This window comes from Morone saxatilis, unplaced genomic scaffold, assembly GCF_004916995.1.
Source record: "Morone saxatilis isolate NCDOM2014 unplaced genomic scaffold, NCSU_SB_2.0 Contig23, whole genome shotgun sequence".
Lineage (NCBI taxonomy): Eukaryota > Metazoa > Chordata > Actinopteri > Moronidae > Morone > Morone saxatilis.
Genome location: NW_023339796.1, coordinates 16,787,894 through 16,799,330, shown reverse-complemented (window position 1 = coordinate 16,799,330; position 11,437 = coordinate 16,787,894). Strand labels below are relative to the sequence as shown.

Below are 11,437 nucleotides of genomic sequence, written 5' to 3'. Positions count from 1 at the left end.
TACTGGAAGGAGGAGACGTAGAAGAGGGTGGTGTTCTCGTAGTTCCTGATGTTTTTGTGGTCGTGAGGGGTTGTTACATTCAGACTGTGAGAGAAACTGGAGCTGGAAACATTACAGGCACTGCAGGGAACCAGAGGAGAGAGGAAGCAGAGAGTTAACACAATCCTCTGGAAAGTTCTGCATTCATAAAGCAGGAACACAACAACAAATAAGCCAAAGTATTAAAATCTTTAAATCTTTTCAGATTTTTTTTGCGCTGCAGACTTCTTCTTTCTTGTTTTTATCTACTGGAAAGCTCTCATTATATAGCATGTGCTACACTTGAACAGGCAGATACTACACAAATAAAATCCGGCAGAGTTGGAATTTAAAACTAATAGACCTTTTTCATAGCAGCCATTTTGACATGAAATAGTAGAGCAAACACAGGTGTAACTAATGATACTAATTAGGGCTCTGTTCCATTTAGTGTAACAAAGCCTTTCCAGAGAGCCAACATACACATCAGCACACTGACTCTGTTTGACTTGAATGGAACTGAACTTTAATTAATATCATTACCTGTGTTTACCCTACTATTTCATGTCAAATACCTGCTGTTAAAAAAGTCTTGATAGATTTTTTGGCGTTTACCCTTTTTCTTTTTCAATGTTAGGCAAGTTAACAGGAGAATAACAGTACCACTATGTTAACAAAGCCTGATAATCAGACTGAATTGTCCACCATTTAAATGTGCAAATAAAATTAGAGATACTAAAGTGTAGAGTAAACATAATTTGTAACCATTGTTTTATTCAGGTTTTCCACACAGCAGGTCAGCAGAGACAATTACTATACTACTATAATACTATAGTAGCATTTACATATATTTACCAAGCGGTGATTTACAGGCGCTAATTTCAGTTTATTAATTACTCACTCTGACTGAGGAGTCCACATCTCGTACCAGCTCTGCTGTCGTACTAAGAGAAAAGCCAGGACCTGGAAGACCAGGCAGGTGAGGATCTGGGTCAGAACGGAGCAGAGCAGCGGGCCAGAGATCAGACTGGATGGAGGGCGACGCCACACCAGCTCCTTCCACGCCGGGTTCAGACTCACTGAGGACAGAGGCAAACATGTTAATAATGCAAGTTATTTTATTTGACTTTAACCCTCAAACTCGCATTTTTGGTGCTTCTCTTCATGCTACTTACTTGTGAAAGCAATGATGAGAATGATGGCAATATCAATGAAGAGGAACTGGAAGTCTCCCAAGTTGCTGAGAATCTGCAAATACCAGAAAAGTCACACAGTAGCAGAGGACTGGGTCTACAATGTCTAAATCTATAAGACTAATTAAATTTAGCTCTAATTAATGAGATTGCCAGAAACAAAACAGCGTCACTTTGTGGTTGCTGTCTTTGTTTCACAGCCAATGGATGGAAACCCCCACGTCTTTTTAAACCCCAACCTGCTTCTACTTGCTCCTCACGTCTATTCTGCTCATGAACCCTCTGTATCTCACGTGGGAACCATAGCAGTGTCTGTAACTCAACTAACAAATGCAGGACCTTCAGTAACATGTCAAAATCATGTTGCTTTGCCTGGCATCAACTTTAAAACCGAGGACATAAATAAACACCATGGATCATGTTTATGCAGCTGGAAACATCTAACGCAGAGAAGGAAGAATAAATTGTCTCACTAAAATATATATATAATTACTCACCAGGTGTTGAACATGTGGATCGTTGCGATATTCTGGTGATGCCAAGTGTAAGAATGAGAAACAGTATTTACCGAGTACAGCAGCGTGACACTGAGGTACTGGATGATGCTGTAGAGAGCCATGAACTTGAACACGCAGAATGATGTAATGAGGGCAGCTCGGCCCTCCCTTTGGAAGGTCAGAAAATGAGAGATAAACAGAATAAGAAAGCTCAGTATTATCTGTGAGTGTATCGTTACAACCCCGGTGGTTTCAGGCAGAACTGATGTGGAGGAAAACGTGTGAAAGAATTTCTAACAGTATATTATTTGGGATATTTCTGCACGATTCCTGAAATTCACAAAGGACAATTAGGAGAGAGTTGCTACCTGATAAGGTTGGGGACACAGGAGATGTTTGAGGTGGAGGAGGTGAAGGGTGAAGCAACAGAAGCCTCCAGTTCAGACAGAGAGATCCCACTGTGAGCTCTCTTCAAGGCCTGAGACAAAGACAGATAGTTATTTTATTTTGAGACTTTTACTCCTCTACATTTCAGGTGGAAGTAAATACATGTATAATAAGGATATGGAGGAGGCCTACAGAATGTCAACATTCACACAAAATGTTGTTTAATTGTCGGATATTTTTTAACTATTAAAGGATTTGCTTTAAGAGTGTTACATCTGTTTCTGAGATCCAGTCAAACACTGGTATGTGAGCTGGTTTACAAAGGTGGGATCAGTCTGGTATGAGATGGGACAAAGTATTTCGTTTACATATTAAATAAATATAATCCACACTTACTCCACAGTCATTAGCGCCATCACCACACATTCCAACAGTGTAGCTGGAAGGGAAATAAAGTGACAATGAACCTATAAAATCATATAATCTCCAGCTCATCGACAGATTAAAACTGAACCCACAAACAAATAAATAAGAGACTCACTCGATGCTCTGCATGACTTCCACCAGCTGAGTTTTCTGGTCTGGAGCCATCCGAGCAAACACAGTGGCTCTCAGCACGAGCTGCAGCGCCCCCATGTGGGAGAGACAAAGAATTACAGCAAAATCCAAACAACATGATGCCAACCTAAACTACAACTATGTACCTGTAAAATAGACACAGCTTTAAAGTTGATGTAAACCTAACCCAATCTGAACATGGAGGTGTTTATGTGTCCAAAGATGAGTCTGTACCTTTTGGACGAGTTGAGGGAAGTGCTCCGTGATAACAGCGAAGGCTCTGCCGCTCACAGCAAAGTGATAGCTTTGCTCCTGCAGAGTGACTTGCTTGTCATACACCCCCTCCTCTAGGTTTATCTTCACTGTCTGAAGGACAGAGGATGAGTCAGTTGTTACTAGAACACAAGAAAACTACCACATCGAATTATCTTGCATGACTTGTGAAATATTTCATCTGACGTCCCTTTTTTAAACTTCCTGTACGCTACTCTGTCTGATGCATACAGGGTTCGTACAGTTTTTTAAAAGTAAAATTCAAGCACTTTTCAAGAACTTTCAAAGTACCTAAACCAAAGATTTCCTTTTTCATCACATCTTAATTGTTAGTATGAAAATGTAAGGGTTTACAGGTTTATACCCACAGGCATCAGTATAAATTGTCACTTTGTTTAGTGTTTTAGTGTTTACCAGCTGCTAATATTAATTGTTTTGATTGTGATTATTTAATGCTTGCTAATTTAAAAGGGATCAACGGAGGACTAATTAGTCATTAATGACAAGTGAACACACCGGGAGACAACAATTATAACAACAAATATGACAACAGGATTATTTCTTTTCAAATATAAAAAGATTTTTGGTGTTTGTGTGGATGAGTATATTCAAATTCAGGCTTAGGCCATTAAAACGGTCAAATTTAAGCATTTTCCAAACTTTCATGACTTTGTGCGAACCCTGCGTGTAGTAACTGGGCTATTGATAGATGGGTAAATACATTTAACAAATTCGGCAATACTGAGTGACTCAGGAGACTTTCACACCGAGCATGTTTCATTGTGGATGGTGATTTTATCAAACTCTGCAGTGTTTATTTCTTTACTTTAACTGAGAATGTTTCTATTTGAACTGAGTGAAAACACATGCCCGAACATGCAGGTCTCAAACTTGTGTAAAGCAATCAGTAAAGTGGTTAAGCAGAAGCGAGAAGTCTCTACCCCTCTTGGATAATAGGTTCCAAATATTATCTACAATGAACAATGAGTGCACGTACATATTGTTTATTTATGTTTATATATACTTTATTTGTTACTCAGTGGCTCTGAGGCTTTCTGTCTCACCTGATTGTCCTTGATGGTCTGACTGGGGTTTTCAGTGTAATTCCAGGTGATACTAGCAGGGTGGAGATCCTTAGGAGGCACAGCATCTGCTATAATGACTCTCTCATGTGCACGGACCATCCCACAATTTCGAGCAACTGATATCGCCGTCAACATGTTGTCACCTAACAGAAGATACATAGCATATTAGCATTAATGCAATAGTGATATAGCATGAAAACAATAAGAAGTGAATAAAGTCATTAAATTCATTTACCTGTGACCATCAAAGTGCGGATGTTAGCTTGCCGTAATTGACGTAAAACTCCGGCAGTCTCCTCTTTTATTTTGTTCTGCATGATGATCAAACCAAGAAACTCCATGTTTGTTTCTATCAGGTCCCTAAAGGCAATAAATTGTATATTTCACTAGCTATATGATTTACACCAAACAAAATTCATGTTTTAAGTCATGTTACACAACCAGATTTCAGGGAATCAGAGAAGGTAGCAGACAACGAAGGGCTTGGCAAAATGCTGCTCATTGAATCATAGAAGTTGTAATTCTTGTCTGGTTCACTTTTAGTTCAGTTAATGATATCTCATATGATTTATCAGAGGGATTTTAAACATGCAGAGAGGAAAATGTTGTGGGCTTGTAAATCTAGCAAGATAACCAAACAGCTCATTCATATTGGGGCCAGTCTCTGATTAAAGTTAACCCCTTTAACTTCACTTGCATCATATCTTGTGGCTGTGTTGGTGAGAAAAAACAGATGTTTTTAATGCTTCTTCCCTACAGTCCAGCAAACAGCTTGCAGTCTGATTCATAGATTACTGACACCAAAACCTGACATTTGCACACATTTTAGATAACTGGGACATTTTCTTCTCTGCTGTAGCAACATTGTAAATATTTGGACATTGTGTCAAATGGTCTATGTTTGCGCAGTTATCAGTGGAACTAAGTCCTACAGACATCAAAATGGGAAGTAAAAGCTATGTCAGCGAGTTCCAGTGTTTCAGGGTGGGATGTCTCTGTAATGTCTCCGTCAGTAGCTACGTGTACCATGGACAGTGTTATCTGTGGAGGGAGAGTTACCTGCTGAGGTTCTGGACTTTGTGCCAGGAGAGTTTGGACTCCAGCTGTCGATGTGCCAGGGCAATAACCCTGAAGCCCTGCCTGGTGTAGGTTTCCAGAGTCTCTGTGAAACTCTGTGGGACTGAAGCGAAAGACATGTCAGTCTGACCCTTTTTTATGCAATTTGAAGACAGGGCAGAGATATAGAGGCCGTACCTAAAAAAAGAAAGTTTTTATTTTATTGTCAATTATTTTGTGTATCTTCATAGAAATGTCAAATTAAGAGAGGAACTATCCTCTCAAACCTTCAACATACAGGAGAAGTGTCAGACCTGTGTGCTGTTTGCAGAGGCTGGCCACAACCTCTGGTGCTCCTTTCAAGTAAGCGTCCATGTGTTTTTCCCCCAACCTCCTGACCACAACACTCATCCTCTGCAGGGCCGAGGAGAACGGGAACTGACGCACAATACCAATCTCACAGGACTGAGGAGCAAAAGACACAAGTTGTATAGAAGTCAAATCTTTTTTTATTTCACATTCAGCTTCAAGGAATAGTTTGACATTTTATAAATATAATTGTTCACTTTCTTGCCAGGAGTTGGAAATAGATTGTTATAACTCTCTGTGGAAACAAGGAGAAACTGTTAGCCTGGCTCTGTGAAATAATAATAAAATCTGCCAACCAGCACCAGTGGAACCAGTGGAGACTTCAGGAAGTCCAGCATATAACCCTAAAAATCCCAACTTGTTATTTTTACTCTTTTTAAACAAGTTATAACATGCTAATTAGTGAGCTTCAGAGGTGCTGGTAGGCAGATTTTGTTACCTTTGAAGAGAGCCAGGCTAGCTGTTTCCCCCCGTTTCCATTCTTTATGCTAAGCTAAGCTAACCAGTGTGTTAGCAGTAGCTTCATATTTAGTGTACAGACATGAGGTTGGTATCAATCCTCTGAACTAACTCTTGACAAGAAAGGATATAAGGGTATTACCCAAAATGTCAAACTATTTGCTTTAAGAATTATGAAGTTTTCATGAAAAACAACTTACTGATAATTCAGACATCTCCTGGAAGAAAATAAGGATGAATAACATTATAACTTGGAAATCAGAATATTTCTTGATAGCTATAAGTAAATATACTGGTCAAAAAGTAAAACGATGGAGATTAACTCTACCATGTTCTGAGTTAGCGGATTGTTCTGATTGGCTTCAGGAACGTTGTGCTTTGGAGGTCGCACAACTGTGGGCATTATGGGATTGTGGAGTGCAGTCTCTTCCTCTGTGGGCTCTTCTAGGATCTAGACACAAATGAAATCATATAATATTTTAATAATGTGTTGAGCTTATGGACTCCATTGCACTAAGCCTGGTGGAAGAGGCATTTTCTGATGTTCATGCTGGAGTATCCATGGTACCAGACTTTAACCAATTTAGCCAAGAAGTTGCTCTGCCAAAGCGACAGGCACGGTGCTGCATAATTCATGAACAGATTGGTATCCATGCTCGTTCTGGTGCCAGTGACTAAGCATGCTCGGTGTAAACACTGAAAATCTTACTGCTTACCCAGCCTGTAGCGCTGAACATCTTCAGGTCTAAAGGGTCGCCGGAGAGCTCGCCCTCTATCTTGGTCAGTGAGTGGCAGGTCGCCATGCCGGCCACAAATGCAGAGTTAACCAGACTTTCTTTAGCTGTATCAGACTCTGGAGGAGAAAAGCTGTAATCGAGAGGGAGGTTGTCAAAGATTACAATACATTTTACATACCATTATGATACTGTATTATCCTTTTGCAGAGAGATATAAGAATGAAAACATCCTGTGGGAAATGCTAATACCAACACCACAGAAAAACACTACATTTTGGTATTTCTGAAATATATTTGATATATTGAACATATTTCTTTCTCCATTGTTCTCTGATAGTAGGAGTAGGCCAAAGGCATGTTTCCTTTCCTTTTAGATCCCTCAGGTGTATAAACCTTTTCTCAAAAATGAACTGAGAAACTGTTAATAGATAAAAAGGACAACATTCAATATTTGTTTTTGACTAATATAGCAAGTGAAATACCTGCCAAATCATCACATTCATGCAAAAATCAAACAGAAATCTAATATTGCCATAAAGCAGTTCTGCTCATTGGTTTGCAAAATGTCCCACAACAGCCTTAATACCCAGAGATATTAAAGAGATTGTTACATTGTAACAGCATAAACAATATGCCAAAATCTCTGACGGTTGACAAATGTATGTTGTATGTTCAAAGATTCAGTGCACATTCAGTGTTGGGTAATAACTGATTACATGTCATTGTGATAATGTAATCAGATTGAAAAAAAATAATTAGCAGTGTCAAGAATAAAATGTCTTCAGAATATGGCAATTTTGAAAATTATGAAACCTTTTGTCATGATAATGCTCTATTAATCCTCTGGGGTCTTTCTGGGGGAATAGGGCAAATCCATTTGAGATCAGAGCTGTCACACACATACCCAAACAGTCTCTGAATAGTCGATAGATTCAACCCAACACATCGTGGGATTGCCACTGGATGGCTAACAACCATGTTAACGACAACAATGTAAAAATTCCGGTATCCGGTAAAATGGATAAATAATCACAGAGGACATTCAGCGTTATTTGATTTGAACAACTGAATTTGATTTGCATTGAAAATGTTTTTGAAAGTTCGCGTCTGCAATATTTTCAATGTTTGATTTTGAAGCAATCTAAAAAAAATTCTGATTATCTGACAATTTTTCTTGTACTATGGAATACGTTACTGATTATAAAAAATGCCATGTGATTTGTATTCAGTAACTGACTACACTTCAAAGTAATCTGACATAACAGTAGTCACATTGCCCAACCACGAGTCTTGACTTGTAATAACTTCATTGCAAATAATGTGTCAAAATACTGAAAAAAGATTTGTTACAGTCAGATAGAGATCACTAAAATAATATTTGCTTCTGTCACATCCCTCTGGACTTTATTGATGATTGATGATTCTTATCTAATGTGGTTACACACAGGAAACTGATGTGTTTGCAAGAGACAACAAACCCAAATCCAAGAGGTTCTCTTACCTGCCATCTTCAGCTCTCTGAATACCCCACATGTCCAAACCATCCTCAGTCAGAGTACCAGTCTGAAGGAAACAAACACAGACAGTTAATGCATTTAAAGGGGTCAACCAAGACCGTATATATCATGCCTCAGAGCACCAAATCATTTAATCAACTTTCTTAAACTCTATCCTTTATGTACAGCAGTGTTCAACAACATACACACAGACTTTCTGAGAAGTTCAGAAATATAACTTAAGAACTGAAACAAGCGTGAGCTTCAATATCTATGCACAGAAAAGCATAGATGGACATAGAGTGGGTTCTTCTGGCATAGATATTGAAGCTCACGCTTGAGCAAAAGACTCTTTCAGGCAGCTATGACAGTGATTTAGATCCTTCACTGCTTATAAAGCAAACGTAGATTTAAGGCTGCAACTAATTATTATTTCTAGTATTAATCACTCATTTAGTCTCGAAAATGTCAGAAATAACTGAAAAATGCCGGTCACCAGAGCCCAAGCCGACATCAGCCCCAAAACAAAAGATATTAACTTTACTTTTATAGAAGAAACCAAGAAACTAGCAAATATTCACACTTGAAACCTCACGAGAACCAGTGAATGTTTGGTATTTTTGCTTAAAATCAACAATTCAACTCATGTTCCAGCTATACTCTGATTGATCTTTTCACACAACAGCATTAAACTTATCTCGCTGCTCACTAGATGTGATCACCTGCTATCGGGAGTTTTTATTTAATATAGGTCACAATAAGCTTGTACAGTATTGTTGCTCCAGTTAGGACAGTTTCAGCATTAACATATTTTTAAAAGCATCATGCTTGATGTTGTGGCCAAATGGCATGAACTGCAGCTGTGCTTCAAGACATCGGGATTCATTTTAATTTGTGGTTTTGACGGTCATAAAACCATGAAGGTCTTGAACTAGAACCCTCTTGAACTGGAAGTGGGTTTGGATGCTTCATAACTACATTTCATGCATTCTGAGTAAGGACTTTTTTCTAAATCAAACACGGTTCCTAGAAACGATCGCTTGACGAATACAGACCCTGAGATTCCACTATATATACTACATTTCCTGAATTCTTAACAAGAAAACAAAATCACATTGCAAGAACTGACAGCTGTGGTTTACACTACCTTGTCAAAGCAGACTAGGTTAAGTTGACCACACATGTTGATCCTCTGAGGACTGATGCAAAAGATGCCGACCCGCTTCAGTCGCCGCTGTGCATACACGATACCAGCTGTCATGGCTGCCGGTAAGGCCGGGGGCACGGTGATGGTGATGATGTCCAGAGATTCGATGATGATGGTTTTAGCAGGAACCTGGATAAGATCGAGAGGGAAAATGTCAACAGCTGACAGACTTAAAAGAAGGATGTCTATAGGATGACAGAATCCCAACAGAAACAGCCACTGCATAGTACATACGTGAAACACTAAAATCTGAGCTTCTTCTTTCACTTCCCAGAAGAACAGGTTACCTCTCCTCTATAAGAGCCATGATACCTTGTTCATGATACTGAGGACGATGGTGTAGATGAAGCCGATCCCTGCCACCCCCACCAGACACAACAAGAACAGGTAAGCATCGCGGTACAGCTTGAAGTCTGTGGGTTTAGGGTAGAGGATGGACCTCACGAGTTGGCCTTTCTCCGTACTGAAACCTGCAGGAACACACATTTTCTTGTAATAACTTGAAGAGGGCAAATATGTAAAATATGTAGAACCCTGAGGATTAACTGTCTGTACGCTGCAGCAGAAGATAAGGCTGCAAGCTGTTATTCCCACTCAGTTTTACTCTCACCTGTTCTGACCACAACAGCCTTCACCAGTTCACCTGCGTAGAAGCGGGTCTGGATAACCTGGGTACCACAAAACAAGGTGTGTCTCTTGTGTTCCTCCATGTCGTAGCTCCTGGCTGCCTCCTCGCCTGAGCTGGGCAGATTGGTCTTGGTAACTGGCACGCTCTCTCCTGAAGATGGAGGGTAAATAAACAGACATTCAAGTAAAAACAGAACTCAAACAGAACCACAGCAGAACAAGAGTAATAAAATAAATATGGCACTAAATATATAAGCTGCCACTGATATAAATATTAACACTAAAGCCTTTATGATGAAAGGAGCTAATAAACACAGACTGGGTTAAGATTTTCCTTTAGAAGTGTTACATATGAGGAGGTGTGTGGAAATGCAACCTGTCAGCATGCTCTCGTTTACGATGCAGGTTCCATGGATGAGCACGGCGTCGCACGGCATAATCATCCCATTGGCTGGAATAATGATGACATCACCGGGCACAAGCTCTGTTGACATGGCCTGTTCAATATCTAGGAACAGCATTAAGAAAGAGAACAGTAAAAAATTATATCATACACTCTCAGGCAATCACGAGGAGGCTATTAGAGATCAATAGTGGGATTCATGTATTACAGCATCATATAACTAGGTTTACCACACCGCGGTTGTACGCCTCCACCAACCAGTCAAGTTGCACTTTACATCCATGTCTGTCCAGACTCATATAACATATGTGGTGAATACTTTTCTTCAAAGGTATTAAGTGTATTCTTTGGTTAAATGGAAGTAATCCCTATATTGATGATACATATGTATGGTTTCAGTGAATATGAATTAGTTAAGGATTATCATCAGTGTGTTACTATGTAAAGATGGATTCTTGTATAGCTAAACTAAATGTGGTGGTTTTGGTTTCTCCTGATATTTTTAGATGCAAAGCCTCCATACGAACTGTAGAAGAAACTCACTCACAGGGTCATGATTAGAGAGGCACAGTCCAATATGTTGTTTACAGTCGTGTGATTCTGATGAAGCTCAAAATTCAGAATGAGGCAGTAAGTTTAAGGCAGAATGGATGAGATGGAAATATTGAAAGCCTGTACTGTGCTAGTCATTGTTTACTCATTGTGTCGTCCCAATCAACATTTGTGAAATCTGGAATTGTCCAATTCAGTGTTTGACCGAACTGTGAAATATGGTCACAATCTCCCCTTTCTGTTCCTGAATTATGATGTTGAATAATGGCCAAAGAAGTGTTTTCCAGGACATCATGATGTCACAGTGACGTTGTGATTACCTTTTGGTAAATTATGTCATCGTTGTATCCCATTAAACACAGTTTAACACAGTCACAGTGACCTTTGAGTGAAAAGTGTAACCTATTAATTGTCCAACCAGTAGAGAAATATGGTCTTCAATTCTTACGTTATGGACGAAATTGTGTTTTGTGATGTCACACAAAACCTTTGACCACCAAAATCTATTCAGTTCATTCTT

General features: G+C 39.3%; 1 protein-coding gene across 1 annotated transcript in view; it reads right to left on the bottom strand.

The window, feature by feature from the left end:
- LOC118334990 (probable cation-transporting ATPase 13A3) overlaps nt 1–11,437 on the bottom strand; it is a gene marked incomplete in the record, with an annotated part of 20,287 nt that overhangs the window by 3,506 nt on the left and 5,344 nt on the right. Inside the window, 20 exon segments of the mRNA XM_035671143.1 lie at nt 3–120; nt 920–1,097; nt 1,194–1,266; nt 1,780–1,876; nt 2,077–2,186; nt 2,492–2,534; nt 2,637–2,716; nt 2,888–3,019; nt 3,991–4,154; nt 4,247–4,371; nt 5,071–5,191; nt 5,382–5,532; nt 6,096–6,113; nt 6,224–6,346; nt 6,612–6,762; nt 8,134–8,195; nt 9,276–9,464; nt 9,648–9,805; nt 9,946–10,113; nt 10,339–10,470. Coding sequence (XP_035527036.1) covers nt 3–120; nt 920–1,097; nt 1,194–1,266; nt 1,780–1,876; nt 2,077–2,186; nt 2,492–2,534; nt 2,637–2,716; nt 2,888–3,019; nt 3,991–4,154; nt 4,247–4,371; nt 5,071–5,191; nt 5,382–5,532; nt 6,096–6,113; nt 6,224–6,346; nt 6,612–6,762; nt 8,134–8,195; nt 9,276–9,464; nt 9,648–9,805; nt 9,946–10,113; nt 10,339–10,470 — 2,393 coding nt within the window.